The sequence below is a fragment of the Aspergillus tanneri genome (genome assembly GCF_003426965.1).
Source record: "Aspergillus tanneri strain NIH1004 chromosome Unknown AapTan_7_pilon_pilon_pilon, whole genome shotgun sequence".
Lineage (NCBI taxonomy): Eukaryota > Fungi > Ascomycota > Eurotiomycetes > Eurotiales > Aspergillaceae > Aspergillus > Aspergillus tanneri.
Window position 1 is genome coordinate 2,573,995 of NW_022984634.1, and position 20,245 is coordinate 2,594,239.

Sequence of the window (20,245 nt, forward strand, 5' to 3'; positions counted from 1 at the left end):
TGCATCAGTATGTGGATAGTATGCCATACCTTCCAGACCGTACGGAATACGAAGCCAGAACGCGATCGGTTCCGCAACGTGAAATCGAAAAAGCTACTTTACCAGATGGATTTCCCATCTGCTTATCTTCCAAAATGGCCTGGGACAGGGACAGTATCTCGTCGTACAAGGAAGAATACATATTGCAATTGAATCATTCGCAGCTAGAGGAAATCAGCGGTGCCTTGCACCATTTCAAGTGTATGGCCCCCGGCGTCGCATTTAGATCCTCCCCGCTCAAAAAATCCTAAGCGGGAAAGGAAAACCCTCTATGCACCAAAAAAGACACTGAAGCTTCGTCCATACAGCTCTAGGCAAGCCTCTTGAGCTTCTTGACCCGACCACCTTCCCCCTGCCATCGCTACATTATATCCTCCGTGGTGTATCGGATAACATCCACTCAGGCACTGGGTTCACCCTGGTTAGGGGCATTCCAGTTGATCGCTATTCTGCTGAGGAGAATATGATCATATATATTGGCCTCTCTTCTCATGTAGGCCGCATCCGTGGCCGCCAGGACCACCAGTATAATGGATATCCTGCAGACGTTGTTGTTGCGCATATTACAGATATGAGGCCTTCTTCCAAAGGAAATGGTTCCGTTACCCTTGCCAGTTATACTAACGATGAGATCCCTTTCCACACAGATGTTGGAGATATAGTATCCCTTTTGACATTGAGTGAACCTGCTGAAGGGGGCGAAAGCCTCTTGGCAAGCGGTTGGAGAGTCTATAACGAGCTTGCCAAAACTAGGCCTGATCTGGTTGAGGCTTTGGCGAGTGATTGGCCGATTCCAAGGTTGGTACAGGTGCAACGAATGTCCCTTTGTATGGGGTGAGGGTGGTTGACCCTGTTGTCCTAGTTCTAAAGAAGAGGGTCTTACCTTTTACCGCCCTCTAATATTCCACCAGGATTCATCGGAAACCACGTCTGAGAGAGTGCTTATCCATTTCTCGAGAAGGTCGTTAGTGGGGTTTGGCTCCCTCTCCCGTACGAGGCTGCTTTCTGTGAAACAGGCCGAAGCGCTTGACTCCCTCCACTTCCTGGCTGAAAAGTTCCACATATCCATGCAACTTCGGAAGGGAGATATGCAGTTCATCAATAACTTAAGCATCTTACATTCCAGAAAAGGCTATAAAGATGGCCCCCAGCATAAGTAAGCTCCCCGGCTCCGACAGATGTAGCATAATCCTGCTGAAACATACCTGGCAGACGACATCTTCTCCGACTGTGGCTGAGGGACCCCAGTAATGCCTGGCCGACCCCGGAAAAACTTCGTCACAAATGGAATGCTCTATATAACAGAGAAGAGTCTCGTGGGCCTCAAGTGTTTCCGCTATGCCCATACACGAGATCAGCTGGAAAATCAAATACAGCTGTGTAACAGAATGGGAATATCGTCGCCTAGGAAAGTCTCAAGTAATAGATCCTACTCCAGGGCCCTAAGTATTCTGAGAGTTTGTTACATTGGGACCCTTCAGGAGGGATTAATATAATGAATTTCTACTAGTGATACAGTGAGGTTGAGTTATTGGAATAAAGCTGGATCCACTAGGGGTAGTATACCAACATGGCAGGTCCGACGTAATATGAAGAAATTAACCAATTCTCGAGATTTACCATCCTCATGACGCGAAGCCTTTTCGCACCGAATGACATAACAATTAACTCAACTTCTCTACGCTCCTCAAAGGCTAATAGCAACGAGCTAGATTATAAAGTCCTTTTCCTTAAGGTCGAGGAGCAATGCAAACTAGCAGAAAAGGAACGGAGACAGGAAGGAGAACACAACCAACAAACAACATTGGCAGGATTTACCCCAGATTTCCACAACTTACTTTCTCAACCATTGGGAGTTGTGGCTCCTTCTCGCTCGACGAAACACAACACCATTACCTACTAGAAAATATTGTCTGACAACTTTTTCACTGGACAAGTTGTCTAGCTGAGCAACAAGAGCTCTACAATGCTGTCATCAATTATCTACGACGTGCAGACAATGCACTACGGCTAATTTTGCGCCTTGTTGGGCTAGAGGGCCTTGGACGGCAATTTGTTTGCTAGCCAAAGAGCAGTGAACAAGATCTAGAGAGCTATGGGCGATTTGCTGCAGAAGATAATGTGCACAGCGTGATTACGGAACTATCTGGCTCGATTATCATGCCAATTCCCAGGACGAGGTCGAAGTTGATCAGCCAGAAGAATCAAATCCACAGCACCACAGGCCAAATCGATTCTGCATCCACCGAGTGGGCGGCACTACGAACAACCTATCTACCACAGTCAAGTATAAGAAACATCACAATTCTTTAGAAAACCTTCGTATAGATTTACGCCCGTGGAGCTCTGGGAGACAGTGGTTAGCCCAGATACTATCCAGACAAGGAAGAGAAGTTGAGATACAATGCAGAACGACTCGCAGGTTCGGCAATTGTTCAAGACTACCGCGTAATGATCCAAGGAGCATTTGAATGTTCTTAAGTTATGAATGATTTGGTCACGGTCCTTCTCCGAATCCTTGACGTACATGGTTGCGAACGAATGCAATGGCACCAAAGAATTAGAAATACACTAGTTTCGTCGGAAAATTTGCCATCTTTGATGAAGTCTTTGATGTTGGAAATGGCCCCTATAGTCAATGGATGCAATACTGTGTCTTAGCTAGCTATTGGCTCAATTACCATACTAGAACGCACGTGGTATCGTGATTGGGTAACTATGTTAGATACATATCTCTGACTGCAGAGTTGATCACACACCACTTGATGTCTTCCCGTCAGCTAGCTAGATTATTTCACATTTTCCAGATGGTAGTTTGAATTACATCGCATTAATTTTCAGAAATGTGCAACATCAACGACACCTTTATCTTCTACAACATCTTTCCGTAGAGTTGCAACATCACCGGGAATCTCCCACCTTATTTCGGGCATGAGTGTTATATAACATCGGGTTGTATTTAATTCTATTGTCTTCTGAGGAGATTTAAACCGCTCGGGATGCTCTCCGGGCTTCAAGTATTCGAATATAATACCATCATCCTCCATATAGCTCATACCAATCGAGAAGAAAGAATTTTGCAGTTGAAGGTGCGTCGTGTTCTAAGCCCTTAAGAGATTGCGCCTCCTAGCGATTCCCATGATGGCGTTCATACCACGCTCTATGCCGGCATAGTGCACGGGAGCAATGACGCAGGTGTGTTCGGTGATGGCGCCTTCGTTCAGACGGTGATCTAGGTTCATAGTGTCCTAGTCGATATTAATGAAAATAATGCTGGCACTGTGCAGAAGGAACGCATTGATGGTCGACACGGTGTAACTGGGGGCGATGATCTTGTCGCCTGGCTGCAAGTCGCAGAGGAGTGCCGCCATCTCCAGTGCTTCTACGTGCAAAAGGACTAGGAAAATTTGACAGTTCTCCTTGCCTCTCTCAAGCCATTCTGTTACTCTCGCTCTGAATTCACCACTACCTGGAGACCCACTTTGCGTGATGCGGTGCGGACGTGGGTCGACTCTGGGCCCAGAAGCAGTGGCCTATTATAGGGAATGGGCATGGTCTTGGACGGGGATGGCGTCACGATAGGTGCTTTATCAAGGATATTATCGTTGATTGGCGTCTCTGTTGTGGCTACAGGCGAAGTGAATAAGAACAGCTTATACGATACAGGATGGCTTTGTGAGGATCGTCTGGTGTTTTGAATAAGTGGGCTCTTGAGGAGCTAGAGGGTCTTGAAATAATATTGTTGATTATAATGCCTACTCTATACAAGCACTGGGCGACTGGTATTGTCTCTGGGATCTTTCCTGCATTGTGTTCAATATAAAGCTAGTCCATATTGGGACATCATGTGAAATAACCAGGTGACGCGGCTGATCCCGAAGAATAGGGGTCAACATAATAATAATGACACCAAAATTCAAGCTCTCAGAAATAATTACAAATATAATTATGACACATTGTCAAGAAACCAACACCGGAACGTGACAAGGCGATCAAACAAATGTTCTGTCACTCTTCAGTGACACCTCCAGGGAATCTGTGAGACAAACGTGGTATATTTCACGCTTAGACTTCCTGCCTGACTTATAACACCATCTAATCCAATCCCATACTCACGTTGGCCTGTGTCTATCTAAAGTACAGAATTACTCATTGTACCACAACCATGGGCTCTGTAACGGACATTCCATTCACCGAACATGACCAAAACGTCCCCCACTGGAATCTCACCGAGCTAGACCGCATGCTACTTCGACAGACCGATGAAGAATACGAGCCACACTCATGGGACGAACTGAAATGGATAATTGGTATGTAAACCAGCTTTTCCACCCTGAAACCCTGAGACTAACGCACAAAACCAGCGGAAAATCGCCTCGAACTTTTCAAGCGCCTCCCCTCGCATCTTAGACGCTACATTAAATGGTCAACCAGCGTAAAGGACCAATACGGCAGCATTCTAAACTACATCTGTCAGGAGCGTCTCCGCTGGGACCAGCAACACTCAAAAGTCATATTCAAAGACCCGACCCCTTTCGCAAGCCCATGCGACTATTGCATCCGCTTTAATGACTGGCCGTACGGCGTCGCACCGGGCATCAGGCATCTGGTTGTTTGGCTGAAAACTCAATTGCCCGTCCAGGAGGATGGAAATTTGACAGCCGAGTCGCGCGCGCGCATCCAGACTTTTGTGTCGGCTACTTTTGTGCAGCGGCTAGCTAGAGAGAATCATCCGGATGCACCTGAGGACCGGGTGCTGTGGTTTAAGAATTGGGCTGCGCTGCAGAGTGTGTCGGCGCTTGAGCATTTCCATGTTATGGTAAGAGATGCGAGAGAGGAGACCTTGAGGGAGTGGATTGGGGCGGAAAATATGGTCCTGATTTGTGATGTAGGTAAGTGATGAGTTGCTCATCCTCCACATTCTTCTGCTGGCATGGGGATATGATGGGAATCGCATAATAAATATAGAACGACTGTTTTTAAGCCGCCGATTCTGTGCTAGAATTGAGACGTGAATCTCGCCCTGCATAGGCCATCCTAACCACGAAGCAAGATTATTCCAGTCTAGATTGGATAAAAGGAGCGTTCTATGCCATTACAGCTTGAATCATCTTTGTAGAGATGTAGTTCAGGTGTTTGCATGTTCTCTAGCGCTTTAGCATCCATTTGCTCTATTCTTTAGAGTAATAGCTCGTAATGCATATTACACTCACAGAATTCTAGCCAACAATTGATCATATCTATCCCAGTGTATATGCGCGACTAATATCCAGCTGCTTCTGCCTTCTCAGGGAAACCCGATTCGTCCAGGTTTGTCATGCGGGCTTTCTTCCAGTTTGCCGGCGTGAACCCGGTTGGCAATCTCTTTGAAAGCAGCCTAAAACGCCCGTTAGATTTCTAGAGCTATCCATTGATGATGGCAGACAGATACTCACCAGAGTACAGAAGCTCTCGTTCAACCGCCAATTCCAACCAGGCTCCCTACAATCGGGTAGCACCAGCGACAGACGATTATAGCGAATCCCAACAAAATGATGCTCGAGACGACTCTTTTGCTGCGCTTGTAACTCGGAAGTCGGCACCCGATCAATCAAAGGAAGGCAAGAAATATCCTTGGTCTTCGGCTTGTCACTGTCAAACTCGTCGCTGCCCCGGAATAGTTCAATGGCAATAACAGATCCGCTTCCAGTACTAAGGGACCGCTTAAGCTCTCGACCACGTCTCCCAGAAGAGCTCCAATGCCTACTCGTCGCATCTCCTCCTATACACTTGCTACATTCTACCACCCGCACTCCGTCCTTTAACATCGTCAAAGCGTCTAATTTATACCAGATCCGATGGTTAAAGATATGGAGCGCTGAGCTTGGAACGGCGAATTGGAATGGCTGCTAATAAATCAACTAGGGGAGGAGGTTGGGGACCCTTTATGCAAGCTCTGGCTAGTGGTTTCACTAGCGTGTCTAATGTAGAGCGGAAGTAAACACCGAACTATCTTCAATTTTTTACCTAGTCCCAGATGCCAGGGCGCTTGCGAAATGCTAAATGTCCTTGTCGCGTTTGTCGTCTCTCAATAAATTCAAGCCGCACCCCACTTACGGTAGTCTCACTTTCTCTAAGCACCTGTTGACGGGTTGGTCTCTGGCCAGATATTGTGCATACGGTTGATGAGACTAGGACAACAACACTGAATCTGCGATAAAGTAGTCACCAACTAAACCATCCAACGTCTACACCCCATCTTCTATGATGACAGGAGCTCGAAAGCGCGGAAACAAGGCGCATCCGAAGCAATGACTAAACGAATCCGACGGGCTCTTACTCTCCCCTACCTCAGCCGGAAAAAGGACGCAAGAAAAGAAGACAGCAGACCAATAACCTGCGGCAATCGTTTTTGTTCCAACTTCCATCAGAGACACAAAATATCATCTACCAAGAAATCCTCATCGCTCCTGTGTCTATTCATCTCGGCTATGTAGGAACTAAGATGCGAAAATCTCGCAGCTTCCTCTGCCAACTTTCTGAAGAGCAACAACATGAGAAAGGTCTCCAACCGAGGCGCCGGATAAATATATAATTACATTTCATTTTCAAATACATTCAAAATAGCTTTAGCCAGTGCGTGATTCGAAAAGAACAAAATATGCAGACAAGCATAATACAGGCTAAAACAATGAGATGCCTAGCCCAGGCAAATGATCAGACAGATCCAAGGTCTGTTTACTGTCCACCTCCCAGCACTCCTTCTTTGAAGATGGAATCTTCCCGAATAGCCGGAGAGGAAAGATCCAAAAGCCAAACACGGGCTTAACAGCTTTCTCCAAATCCTCATATTTATTCTCCCCCTCCAAGGCGCCCACCATATCAAAATAAAATTCATTGCGAATATGCGAGCGGCGTTTGGCCCAGTATCCATCTTTGATCTCGTCATCGAGCCGCCATTTCCCAGTCCACTCGTCGTCTTCCTCTTGCAACCATCGGCTGGCACTCCCGCAGTCCTTGATCTCGTGACTCAAAAAAGGTGGTTCAAAGGCCAGGATAAACTGGTAGGTAATCTGGGAGGCAGAAACACTCCATCTATCTAACAGGCTTTGCCAGTAATAAGCCATCCGCATCGGTCCTTCTCCAACATGCGTTTGTTTCAAATCTTCTGAAATCAAGCGAGGGTCGCGTTTCAGGCGCTCAAATCCTGGTGTCACTGTGGCAATTGGGAACGATCGATTAAAGATGCATTTGTGGGAATCGGCCACTGGGATACCACTTGCTAATCCCAAGATACGACGCCCTGCTCTCGTTCTGGTAATAAAAAAGACTTCTCGTAGCTGCGCAAGGGTCTCTTGAAAGACTTGCCGAATCTGAGCATTGACATCCACAGGATTAATTTGCTCAAGGTCGGTCACTGACAAACTATTCCCCCCCCCAATAGCTAGATTCAGTAGTCCGATATGACTGGGATCGTAGGTCTTTTTCAGATGATATGCCAGGTCAAACAGATCGTCCCCTCGCCATGACTCGGATGCAATCTCTAGGAAATCATATTCTGGGTTGAAATATAAAACCCCCGGTTTTGCTTTCACCGGCTGTCCAACCGCCTCGTAGACGTACTCATCCTCTGGACTATGGCTGAATTTGCACGGGATTTTCACCCGGTAAAACCGCAGCGCAGTCTGTCGTGATTCTTGATTTACTCTTAGCAGTTTGCTCAGGGTTTTCCGTCCATCAACCATAATCTGATACTGCGGCATCTCGCCATTTGGTTTGGGTCGCTCTGGCGTGAAATGATAATGTTTCTGAAAGTAAATTTTTATCAGGCGCTCCCGTTTTAACGCGTGACACCATATTTGGCTGCGGGTTTCCGGGGGCAGTAAGGAGAAACTGGGGAACGTCAAATTTTCATTCCCAGATGTTCGAAGATGGTTGAAGATCTGCAAGTGCGGTTGCGAGGCTGGATTCGAAGAGGTCATTGTTATCTTTGGCTGACTCGGACGTATAAGGGATAAAGTCAAGCTACTTAATAATGGGAGCTTTCGTTGAGATTGAAAAGATGGACGAATACCTGACAAGCAATGACTAGTTTTGATCCTACTGAGGCCGAGGCTTAGTCAGTGTTTCATGCTCTGTCCTTGTCATCTCACCTGTGTAACTTACTTGTCCTCTGAGATTCGAGTTGGACGTGTTTTCCGGCCCGTATGCCCCTGTTAGTTTGGCCCCAGGGTTAATTTCAAGCAAGTTTATAAATGTAGGAGGAGAAATGGGATGCGATTGGAATCCGGTCGCAGTTCCGCCCCATTTGCGCCCCTCCGACCCCCAATTATTCCCCGCATCACGCGTGGCTCTCACGTCATTCAGGGACCAGGTGCCACCTCTCAGCCAATGTCGGTTAATTCTACCAACTTTATAGCCACCTCCTGTCATCTAACGCTATTGTTTTTCCTGTTCAGGCAAAGACCCTGCTTAGTTCGATAGGGAAGGAATCCCTTGGCAATAATCAAGGTCCACCCACAGGGGTTGATGTACAGCCCCAGGAAACCTATTACTAGGTAAGTACGAAATCCATAGCTTGCTCTGGTTAGTTACCCACTGCTGCCCCTATCCCTATGAGCATACACTTATGTGTGCCATGCCAGCATCCTTACCTGAGAAAGTTAGGGCCAGGAACGTGTCTGACTGTACGGCTTGAATACCATGCCATTAACTCCTACAGGCGAAACATCGCCCCCAATATGTCTGAGCAGGATCGGGATTTACTAAATCTGATGCCGATTATGAGGCATAGGAGGCGAGATCGAATGGAATCTGCATATATATACCTCGTAGATTGCCCTGTTTAGATCTATCCAATCTAACCATCATTCCTTTACCAGTCAGTCCTTAGGTTATCACTCTTTTTTTGAATTTTCAATCACTCTTTTCTTTCTTTTGCTTTACAATGAAACTATGCGGCCTCTGGATGAAGCACGTGGCACTTGGGCTGCTGTGTCTCTTCCTCCTGTCCGCATTCCAATCAGCCTCTGCTCTGCCGGGCCGTAGCAAAGGGATTGGTAGTCATCGCTCTGGCAGCGATAAAGGGAGCCATGGAATAGGAGGTCTCCTTTCTGGCCATGATGACAAGAAGAACAATGGCAAACCCGACGAAAAAAAGCACGGACTGGGCGACCTCTTTGGCCATGGCGATAAAAATGGCGGCAAAGATGATCCAAAGGACCATGACAATGGCAAAACCGATGATAAAAAGCACGGACAGGGCGACAAAAACGGCGACAAAAAAGATCCACAGAACCATGACAATGGCAAACCCGATGATAAAAAGCACGGACAGGACGATAAAAATGGCGGCAAAGGTGATCCAAAGAACCATGACAATGGCAAACCCGGAGATAAGAACCCTGGAAAAGACTCTAAACACGGAAAGGATAAATGTGAAAAATCCAAGGGTGGTTCATCCCGCGGCCGGAAACCTTCTCCGCGAGATATCACAGCCCGAGATCTTGCCCTGCGCGCTGGAACCATCTCGGTTGCCCAGGATGACATGAGAAATTCCCCTGCGCATGGCCAAACACTACATACCGACAAACTGCGAACGTGTATCGGCATTGCTATCACCGGAGAGGAAGGCATTTTCCAGCACTGGCTGTTGCACGTATCTGCCACGAGGGGTCAGGTTAATGATGCAATCTCGAAGCTGAAGAAGGATTGGGGCCTCATGGGTCCTAAGAAGGATGTGAAAATCTACCTCAGCGCCCCGGATCCTGATCCCTGCAAATCGGACCCCGCCGCCAGAGACCTGATCGAGCAGAGTCAAAAAATGGCCCAGCTTATTGAGGATGAGCTGAAAAGTCTCACCGGCAGTACCCCTCGTGTGATCCATCGTCCTGCCCGCGACAAACCCTCGGGACATGAAGGGACTATGGAGGTTGACGGAGATGGTAAAGTGTATGTGGAAGGCAGCAAAGTGAATTAACAGATGCAAGATTCGGTTGTGACCGCAATTTCATAGCTGAATACGGGGAACAGGAGCGCGATGGAGGGATGATGTAGTAGAATTCTGACGAGTATTTTACTTGTACATTATCTTCCTGCTTTGTGGGGTGTATATGTTGCTTTAATATAGATATATCATCTATATGAATGAAATATAAACTTAGGATAAACGCATAGTTTTCTTCTACTTCTCTTTTCGGGTGCAACCAGGTTGGTAGAATTTCTAAATCTGAGGGTAGAGCAAGGGTATCTGCCTAGTTCACATGTGATAGCATGTAGTGAGACGTGCTACTATATCCTATTATTATAGGAAGCAATATATCGATATTCTAAGCATGTGGTATTTATTACCGAAGAGAAAGTAAAATGACTGCACCTCTGGATAATGTTTAGTATGCACCTGCCGTAGTAGCATCCACTTAATATATCCTGAGCTTGTACTACTCTAGTAATAGAAATTCCTAGCGGCTATATAAATCTACAAGCATGCAACTAATTTGTCTATTTATCTTAGCTCCCTCCTAGATATTGTCACTACCCGCTAATTAGACTACTGTTAATACTTGCATTATTTAAACGTTATTTTAATAATCTTAAATCCCGGTACTCTTGCGCCCCACTGCACAATCCTCTCGCCATTGATAATTGTCAGATATATCAATATACCGCAAAAGTAGTCTGTTTCAGTTTGCATATAATAATGATATATCTGTTTTGTCTGACAATAATTAACGTAATCAGACACCGAATGGCAGTGCTTTTCACCACCACCTCCCACCATTTGGATACTAGTTGAAGTTTTTATCGCCGTACGAATGAAATATATTTTAAGATAATGAGTCTAGGACTATCTAGTAGGGCATTTAGTCTACTATGGCCCTGAATATTCCAATTACTACATGTAGGGCACTCCGTTGCCTTGGTGCCTGAGCCTCTACCTGAGTTGCGTTCGAAAGGGCTAGGGCCCTTTGATCTCTCGGGCCAATTAACCCCGTTGACCCTATTATCCCTATTATTCCTATTGTCCATACTGTCCCCGTTGTCCCTGTTTCCCCTAATGTCCCTATTGGCCCTAGACCCACGAGACGTGACTCTCATTTTCCTCTTTCTTTCTTCCCTTCAACAATTCCTTTGTGTAAATAGCCTATTGTATACGTTCTATGGGTTCAGCCCCTGATTTGCCTCCTCCCTTTCCTGTATTATTTGCAGTGCCTTTTCAGCAGTTAGGCTGCCTCCATTTCGAATAAGCTGTCTAAGCTCTTCTTTTTCTTTTTTGGTGCTTATCAGCTACCTGATGTCGATGAACTTTCTTTTTTGATATGAAAATATATGGACCTGAGCGCCAAGCGCCTGCATATCATGCGAGGTATTTCCCCTGAGGACCTCCTCATATTCCTGGAAGAAGTGTGTAATTAATGAGAGCGTCCATCATGTGGTATTCAAGGCAGTATAGATACTATCAATTACGGTCTTTAGTAGGCTACGTGCATGTATCTGTCTTCTGCTCCACTTTCTCCTGAATCATAGTGATCGTGTCGAGATCGCCTCATTTTTTAATAGAGCTATTTGCTGCATAGCAATCTCGTTGCCTTTTATAGCTTTTCGAGCAAAGTACCTGCAATCGATGGAAGCCAGCCTTGGTTTTGGAACTTAAGAAGTTGTCGTTTTGTCGATTTAACTGATAGAGATTATAACGTGTTTTCCCCAAGTAAAATGACTGATTACTGCGTGCAGAAGAGGGTGGAGTTGGTGTTTTCAACTTGATTTTTAACTTCGATATCACTGTTGAAGAATGGCCAGTAGCTTTGAATCCAATTAATATATTTATTAATGACATTGATTTTGAGTGAACTGATGATAGTTAGATATAAAATCTATGGTATCAATAGGTTTAGCACCACTATTTATTATTTGTTACACATTTTGACCATAAAAGCGCTTTAAAGATGCTCAACAGGTAACATCAAGCGGTTGAAGAAGGTGAGATGAATGACGAGGCACATAAAGTGGGATAATTAACTTTTCCATGCAGTTTCAGATAAATTCAACATTTGTATGGCTCTTGTGGTTATCAAAAATAGTCCATTGATTTGACTAATAGTGCGAGATTTTGTATGCTTGTCGAAGACTTCTTATAGCTATTTTAGTCCTAGATTATCATAAGTCCAGCCATTCCCGCTAAGACTTAATCAAATAATCCTTAGGTAGAACAGCATGCCACTGAGATTAATGTTTCTTTCCCGCAAAAATAATATAGGGGGTAAAAACGCAACCACTTGCTTTAACAGTTATAATTAATGTAATTTATTCTCTATTGCCTAATTGGATCGATCTGGCATTAGATTTGCGTGTTTCCACGCCAGACAACTTTAGCTGTTGATATCACACCCATTTGGAAGCCAGTTGCATCCATGTTGTAGATATCTTGTTTTAAAATACCATATTTTGTATAGTATTTTGAACTAATTAAAACCAGCCCTGAATAATCTGTAAATCTTCACACTTCGCCCGCTGGTGCTCATATTGACGATTTTATCCTAACTTAATATCACCGTGGCGTGAAATAAATAGATTAACCCTTTTGTCACTTACTGGATCTGAGATAGATGTCTAGGACGGCGAGGAAGACTTTTAACGTGCTGATATTAAAAGACCAGCAAGGTATCGAAATTGGGATATTTGTAGTGGCAGATTATGCTCAGCTATATCAATATTCCACTTCCTTTAAGTGTCCTCTTTAAGTACAGATAATTTTGGCTATTAACAAATATTTCTTTGCGCGTAGTCATTCCTTGAAGTCGATGGTAGAAAGTCCGCGTAGGAACTGCTGTGTTTAAAGCTATGGAATAGCAGACCACATAATAAAGCGCCGGATGCATTCTATGCCTCTTGCAGCAATTAATTCTATCCTCGAGTTGGCCAGGTCCGTCTGGGCCCGAGAGTATTGTCCCCTACAAGTGATTCAGCGGCCCACTGTGCCTACAGAATATCGTGACCTTAGTGGCAAATAAGAGTTATATTTGTTCTAGAGGGACTTATCGGTGTTTTACACAGTTATCCCTATATAAACAATAACAGCAGAAATGCTATATATTCGTTCATATCAGAGTTTTGCTTAAATCTGATTCTACATATTTTGCAGCTAGATTTGTCTACGATAACAAAGTATTGGTCAAACATTGCCTTTTTGGAATGTCGTCCGGGGACTCCCGTACTCCCGTACGAGGGGGCATTATCGCATCCCTTATCCTCGCCACCAAAAGTCCCAATTAAACTGGTACTGTATCAATCGATAGCAACTGAAGGGGTATAATTCAAAGGACAACTGTATCTATGATACATGTGTCTTACGCCCGGCCTGCCACGTGATGGATATTGCAACATCAGTGACCATCGAGCACATCCCAAGCAAGGTGTGAAATCTACAACTGTATTAAATATAAAATCTGGTCGAAATCTGCCGGCAGATACCAGTGATAGATAAAGCAAAATAGATTGTCCATTGCTCCCAGGCCCTCCTTTTAAAAAGAGATTAGAAAATGTAGTCGAGCATGGAGTCAAACTATTATTGACGCGTATTCTGCATCAAATTCGACGACAGAAATCCGTCCTGATGCGTGTCCCATGGCAAGACTGTTGTCTTTGACCGAGGAACAGTGGGGCCGATATCCAGGAACTACTTACCCTTCTTTCCTCCCATGTCTTGAATGGTTCAGTTTATCCACACATATGACTCCACTGGTCATGGTTAGAGCATTGTATCCTTCTCTGCACTCATTCGGTTCCCCCACCAGATTTTATAACGGCCTTGTGCCCATAGAAACCAACCCCTTCTTAAATTAGAAGCCATAGCAAATGCAACTTCCTGTGGGGATAAACTATGGCTTAGTTTGAAGTTTTTTGTTGTGAGCCGGTGACCTCAAAAACATATTGGCAGAAAGTATTGACACATTTAAGGAATTTTATTTGAAAGTAATTGCTACAGCTTCAATCAATGTAATGGCTCTCTTTAAAACATCTTGTTAATGCCGACAGCGCATCCCAAAAAATGAAAAACATTGTAATTGCACATTTATTTACTTAAACTTATTCTTGTTGGCAATGATATACGCCACAATGTCTAGCACTTTAACTGCAGCAGTAATATTGATAGTATTTTCTGCCAGCTTGCCTTTAAAACGAGATTTGACTGCGGGGAAAATTTCCTTCGCAATAGCAAGCTCGTCAGGCCCGCCATCTTTATCAATATCATCATGGATCCGTTTTCTGGCGTCACTGTCTAGTTTTTGTCGGACGGATTGAGACAAAAGGCTCGTAGTAGGTATTTCATTTTTCTGAAGAGACATGGAGGCCTCAAAAAAAAGCCCCAGATGGAGTGGCTTTACAAAATTGAAGTTTATATCTTCATAGACTTAGACGAGATGGTGTCTCACTTCATCGCTGCTCGGCAGCGTCCAGAAGTTACTGGTGTTGGCCACTTCAGCAGCTGTGGCTGGCCGAATGTTCTTGAGGTGCTCGGGGAGACTCGAGAAGGAAGCACTGGCTTTTATCAGCACCTTCCTATCTTCTGCTTGTCAGTACCTATAGAGATACCGATGGAAGTGTTTGGGAAACGTGTTATTACCAAACTCAGCGAGCACCTGCGTAGCTTCGACTTCAGTACTTTTGGATGGGAGATTCTGCATGTTTTGCTGCAACCTTGGTCATATACTGATTGCTGCACCCTAATCGAATTGTTATCCCTGCTGTAACTGGTAAGTTGTCTCCACAGCAAAGCAACATGGTGTAGGCCGGTTAGGAGCATCGTACGTGATTACCACAGGCTGAGACTAACGTAGAATTCTCTGTGGAGTCAGGAAGGCAGGAAGGCAGCCATACAGTAGTGTGGTAGGATGATATTATCATATTACACCCAGTCAGGCTTAGAATGGGGAATGGCAATTTACCCAGGAAAATTCAGATGCATACAGTCAACCACTCCCTGATAGTTAGACCTTGCGTGAAATGTGTCTAGCTGGAACAGCGAAGCAAAGTTAGAAACAGTTGCATATCGTACGTAAAAACCCCAAAGTACCAAGTAAGCTGTTATAGTGCTTAACTAATAACTTGTACCACTGGTGGGGTAGTTGTTTTAATACATGTACACGTTTTTATCCCTGACCTAATCAGTAGCTGATATAAATAAGCATGACTGTTATTATCTCTAGTGGAGGATATTATATCTAATCCACTTTGCTTAGTGGGCGATGCAGGTATTTTTCGAGGATCCTTTATTTTCTAAGATAAGTTTTTTCTGCATATACTTCTTTGACCTATCAAATCTAATTTATACGAGCTTATAACTAAAATATGTTAATAAATAAACTTATATTAATTTTCTGCCCAGTAGCAGCGAAGATTCGGAAATAATTAAAGATTAGGACGCAACTGCGTTCTCCAGGGACAGTGCATGTTACTATATTACTTTTAGTTTATAAAAATAAGTAAGTTATGCCGGGTGGGTGCGAGTGGTATTAATATTTAAACAGGGTAGTTTTTCTATAAAAGCTGTATTATAATATTAGTAACACACGTATTAGTGTATGGAAACCAGCCTAGTTAGAGCTACAGACTCGTTGCTATTTAAAGACTGACTCTCTTCCTATCTCTCTATTAGGGCTTCTGGGTGCTAATTTGTTGTTAAGCCACAGGCCCAAGTTTAAAGCCTGTTATCAAGTATAACTGGTGCTTCACAATACGTGACTCCTGCTAGTATCCCCCTAAAGAGACAGTGTATTACAGCACAGTCTCAGACGTGAGACAAACCACAATTAGCAGTGGGTTATCAGCAATAAATCCAGACAATAAAATCCGCTCGTTGCTAAAAAGTTGCGGGTTCGGCTATAACCTTAATAAGACGCAGCTCGAACAAATACTTAAACTCTCTGCGCGGCTGGTCAGTCGAAATCCTAACTGGGGGCTAAGGTTATTGCTAGAGACCTGGTAGCATAATATATCACAGGGCTTGCACGCGCTTGGCTTACTATTATGTGGAAAAGAGTTTAAGTAGCAGCAGACTATGTTAAGCTTATTAGAAAAGATAAAATTTTCAATCTAGTTGGACAGCGTGTGGCACGAACGCTGCTTGCCCTTAATTACAAGGTGATTTGTAAAAGCCCTAAAATCTATCATCCGCGGCGCCGACGGCATGGAGAAAGGGAGAAAGTCTGTGGTGGACTGTATTGCCCGCGCCTCGAATGATCTCACTGGAAAAGTTTTCAAGGCTAACCCCGATGCCATTCACAACTGCCTCCGACAAGGGAGATTGTATGGATACTTGCTGGCACGGTCGGCATGCGTATCGTGCTCGTGTGTGATGCCAAATTAATATCCACAATGTATGTTTTGCAACTTACGACCATGCAATTCCCCAGCTAATCTAATAACGCAGCACGAACGTTCCAATTGTCAACTGTGGAATCCAAACTGTCACCACATGTGCCTTTTTATGCCCGTCCCGGAACGTGGGCTTGCTGCACTCGTTGGCTGGGCGGTAGGTGCGGAGATTTGAAGCTGTGTGATTTGGAGCGGTTTCACCAGGCCTGATGTTCCTATGTTCGAATCTCTTCGTAGCTCGTCGTGGCAAACAAGTAGTAGCTCACTAAGCGGTAGCATCATAGTGCCAGCCGATGGCATGGCCCAGATAAGAAAGATAGGAGTGTCGAGTCAGAAAACGGCCCCATGAATGACTCTGAAATTTGAACTTCTTAATTGACTTATTATACACCGTTTTATCTTTCCGCACTATATATGTCGACATGGTAAATCTAAGAACTTCATGATTCGAGGGAAGGCATAGATTATGGTGAACATACGAAAACTTATTTTATTGCTTTGAAATTATGCCGAATACTGTAGGGCAGAAAACTTAGAATCTCTGAATCAAACGAATGTTGCACAAGTCGTGTTGGAGTAATATTTTCTGATATCGCCGAGCCTTGATTAATCTCTACCCTCAACTGGCGGCCCAACACAACGCCCTGTTCGTTTGGGATTGATCCAGATTATATAGTAATAAGTCAAGAATATATTATATCATATCCAAAGACAACGTTCGTTTTCGGGATGTTGAGATTCCCAGAGATGGGATCTCCCCGAACGTGTCGACTCTCCTCCTTGCACGGTTCTCGTGCTGAGGCTGTAAGGTCTTGACATCCCCTAAATACATTCCCGACGATTCTTAGGATTCTTCTGGCCAAGTGTCCAAGTTAATTATGACACTCGCCAACCAGGCCAACTTCGTTCTATCGAGCTCCGTAAGTGGTTCATTATGCCCAGAAAAGCAGCTCCACTCCTCATGTACGTATGAAAGAATAGCGCTACCGATCGTGAAAGGGATATAAGCATGAAGGCTATTAAAGACAAATACGCAATAAGCCGGCTCAATAGCCTCTGCACCACGGGATCTCCTGAGAAGAGCAACCTGGCGTTCTTTGGCTATCTCTGATATCTGAAGCGGGACGGGAATTTCAACCTCGTCCCGAGACATGGGAGAGCGGGGGAGCCGTCTTATATTCGAGAACACATATCCAGAGCACACCGTGAAAGCCTCTGTGATACTTAGGCATTTCCAGAAATGTTCGGAAAATAATGCTTTCCCAGAATCTTCAACCCAACCCCTAGCTTTTGCAATCCCATCAGATACTTCCAGGTGAAGAAACTGGCTCCTGGATGCTGCTTGCACGAGCTCCGGCAAAGGGAGGTAACGAAGTGGATGAATAAGACGGCGTGCTCGGTTAGTAGGTTTAGGCCCTCCCTCAGGAAATAAGTTAGTAGTTGGAATCTTGCCAATTGTGGCTAAGGCTGCAATGGCGGCTACTGAAGCTGTGATACAAGACAGCTCCTTCGTTAATATCCAATCATCGTAATCAAACCTTGTTCGCCAGTGCAGACAAGCGTAGAGGTGACCCATGTTGCGAGGGCGTTTATTTTGCACACGCCCACCCCAAGCAGCGCTAATTCTATCCACGAATTCTGGTTCAACGATGAACGGATTGTTCAGATTAAACAGGTCCAAAAGCTTCAGAGCTGTTTGAACTAGATCAGCCTCTCTGCCAAGAACCTTGAGCAGCCGACCTAACCGGTAGGTTGACTCGGGAAGAGATACAGAGCGAAATTGACGTTCGATATCTTTGTCAGACTTTACAGCCATGCACTCAGGCCATGTGTCCGGTAGTATGTCCAGGTCCTCCGAATCTTCAGATGTATCTGATGAGGACGTTGTCGGGCTAGGAGTCTCTTCAATTTGCTCAACCTCCTGAGTAATATTCGGCACCTCGTCCATAATCATATCGTTCAGCTCGGTTCTAACAAATACCCCTGGACCCCTGCGATCGTCCTGCACAGGCCAAGGGCTGCTCGTACCAGCAGATGGGAGCCGAAATCCCCGTGAATTATTGGAGGGACCAGGCTGCCGAAGGGCCAGCTCTTCAAGACTGCTTTGAGACGGGAGTGTTGCGTAGTCTTGGCTTGTCTGTTGTCGTATACTGCACATAACCTGCTCGGTAAAAATATCCCTTGCCCAGTCACATAACAGGTCTATAATCAGGAGGAGTTGCAGTGCTGAATCGTGCCGAAGAATACACCCGTGCCATAGATCAATGACTCGCTGCGGGATTGCGATCAGCTTGTTCCAAAAGTTTTGGGATATAGGAACTTACTATATGAGACCGGTCAGGAACACAGCCATAGACTCTCCATTCATCTCCGCGATTCGCCAGAAACCACACTAATGGGTCTAATGGGACGGTGCCGGCAGTTTCCAAGCTCCTCTGAAGGCCAATCATAGCGCGAATTGGAAATGCTGTTTGCCTTTCAATTGACTCGAACCCGACAGTATTTTTCTCTGACTTTGCCTCAAGGACCAGGAATGGAAAGCACGTGTCCATGTCATCCTTAATCACTGTAGTCACGATACTAGGATTGGCAGCAACCAGCCGTTCTAAATCATGAGTTCTTCCTAGCCCGAGGACTCGATCTGGTTTGTGATGAGCCAGGATTCTTTTTTGAATTTCTGGCATTGACTCATCAACAAGGGTGCAGCTCCCTTTAGTAATAAAGGCGTGCTCTGAGGATGACTGGGCCTATACGACAGGTATTAAATCAATGGCCAGTAGCGTAACTCCAGGGAATACCTACCAGCAACCTTGCTCTCACGATCTCTTCACAGTGACAGAGGCTTCTTTTATCTCGTATAGCTTTCAACCTTTCTGCCGCACGTGAGCAGTATGGAACTGCCTGGAAGTCCGAAATCCATCTGCGTTGGTTACAAACATGACTTTCTCCAACCATTAGCCCATGTTTCCTAAAATTCAACTCGACCACGCTTCACCCACCAGTCGACATCTGTTTCAAAGCGCTCAAGGATCAAATGCTCCGTTTTTAACCGCCAGGTTCCCTCGTTATCCTGGGCCACCCGAAGAGAGTATGCTTGTTTGACAAGCTTTTCAACTCGGCTGCACATTTGTGTGACATGTAGTAGTTTCGCGTTGTCGTTTCCAAGGCCTCTCTGATAATATTTCTCATAGCGAACATTCTCCATATCCCTTACTGTTCCGAAAATGGAGGCATATCTTTCTGGCCAGTCGCGCGGGCGGATTGGGCCGTCGATCGATATATTGTACCTGTGCAGGAGGGCGCGCTGTTGTTGTGGACTGAGCTTTCTTGAGCCGCTTTGTGGCGGCATCCTGGTTTGTGTTGTGCGTTAAATGTGAGCGAACAATTTTTTTGGACCTCCCGATCCTCCTAGGCCGGTGTTTGTGTAGAGACGTCTAGGACTACTGGGAAAGTCTGTTAGATTCCCTATGGAAGATAAGTTCTGAGGCTCTATCTGGTATATTTTAAATACTTTCTCTCTCTGCCATTAACCGCCCACACATCCAAGGCTGTGTTTCACGCATTCCAATGTGGCGATTCTAGGGCGCCTGGAGAACGACCATCTCTATATTTAGATTCTGGCTGAGGCGCAGGAATCTATTGGGCTTCGAATTTTGGTGTAGTTGGTTGCAGTCAGTCTTTGGCGTATCGCTAATGCACTCTCGACCCAAGAAGGAAAGTTCGATTGAAGCATTATAACTGCGCACTAATATCCAAAATTAAAAGGCGCCATCGAACCTTTCGAGATGTCAAAAATTTGATGGCAACGGAAAAAGAGAAAAAAAAAAAAAAAAAAAAAAAAAATTTGACGAGA

General features: G+C 45.0%; 8 protein-coding genes across 8 annotated transcripts; 3 read left to right on the plus strand and 5 right to left on the minus strand.

Annotated features, from left to right (window-relative positions):
• Positions 1-134: 134 nt before the first annotated feature.
• On the plus strand, positions 135-1,423 carry ATNIH1004_007449 (TauD/TfdA family dioxygenase; the record flags this gene model as incomplete). Its single annotated transcript, XM_033572073.1, has 4 exons — positions 135-240; positions 348-837; positions 902-1,195; positions 1,252-1,423. The coding sequence occupies 4 exons, from the start codon at positions 135-137 to the stop codon at positions 1,421-1,423; spliced, it is 1,062 nt and encodes a 353-aa protein (XP_033425388.1).
• A 1,717-nt stretch (positions 1,424-3,140) lies between these two features.
• ATNIH1004_007450 (uncharacterized protein) lies at positions 3,141-3,410 on the minus strand (the record flags this gene model as incomplete). The annotated part of the gene is made up of 2 exons (XM_033572074.1): positions 3,141-3,287; positions 3,351-3,410. 2 exons carry the CDS (start codon positions 3,408-3,410, stop codon positions 3,141-3,143), a joined length of 207 nt encoding a protein of 68 aa, XP_033425389.1.
• A 794-nt stretch (positions 3,411-4,204) lies between these two features.
• On the plus strand, positions 4,205-5,054 carry ATNIH1004_007451 (GIG1 family protein; the record flags this gene model as incomplete). The annotated part of the gene is made up of 3 exons (XM_033572075.1): positions 4,205-4,349; positions 4,404-4,858; positions 4,932-5,054. 3 exons carry the CDS (start codon positions 4,205-4,207, stop codon positions 5,052-5,054), a joined length of 723 nt encoding a protein of 240 aa, XP_033425390.1.
• Positions 5,055-5,326: 272 nt separating this feature from the next.
• Positions 5,327-6,196, minus strand: ATNIH1004_007452 (uncharacterized protein; the record flags this gene model as incomplete). Its single annotated transcript, XM_033572076.1, has 3 exons — positions 5,327-5,416; positions 5,475-5,857; positions 6,160-6,196. The coding sequence occupies 3 exons, from the start codon at positions 6,194-6,196 to the stop codon at positions 5,327-5,329; spliced, it is 510 nt and encodes a 169-aa protein (XP_033425391.1).
• A 505-nt stretch (positions 6,197-6,701) lies between these two features.
• ATNIH1004_007453 (2EXR domain-containing protein) lies at positions 6,702-8,000 on the minus strand (the record flags this gene model as incomplete). Its single annotated transcript, XM_033572077.1, has 1 exon — positions 6,702-8,000. One exon carries the CDS (start codon positions 7,998-8,000, stop codon positions 6,702-6,704), a length of 1,299 nt encoding a protein of 432 aa, XP_033425392.1.
• Positions 8,001-8,965: 965 nt separating this feature from the next.
• ATNIH1004_007454 (uncharacterized protein) lies at positions 8,966-9,997 on the plus strand (the record flags this gene model as incomplete). The annotated part of the gene is made up of 1 exon (XM_033572078.1): positions 8,966-9,997. The coding sequence occupies one exon, from the start codon at positions 8,966-8,968 to the stop codon at positions 9,995-9,997; it is 1,032 nt and encodes a 343-aa protein (XP_033425393.1).
• Positions 9,998-14,093: 4,096 nt separating this feature from the next.
• On the minus strand, positions 14,094-14,702 carry ATNIH1004_007455 (uncharacterized protein; the record flags this gene model as incomplete). The annotated part of the gene is made up of 3 exons (XM_033572079.1): positions 14,094-14,396; positions 14,451-14,556; positions 14,611-14,702. The coding sequence occupies 3 exons, from the start codon at positions 14,700-14,702 to the stop codon at positions 14,094-14,096; spliced, it is 501 nt and encodes a 166-aa protein (XP_033425394.1).
• Positions 14,703-17,236: 2,534 nt separating this feature from the next.
• On the minus strand, positions 17,237-19,741 carry ATNIH1004_007456 (uncharacterized protein; the record flags this gene model as incomplete). The annotated part of the gene is made up of 4 exons (XM_033572080.1): positions 17,237-18,664; positions 18,717-19,139; positions 19,195-19,333; positions 19,392-19,741. The coding sequence occupies 4 exons, from the start codon at positions 19,739-19,741 to the stop codon at positions 17,237-17,239; spliced, it is 2,340 nt and encodes a 779-aa protein (XP_033425395.1).
• Between the last annotated feature and the right edge of the window lie 504 nt (positions 19,742-20,245).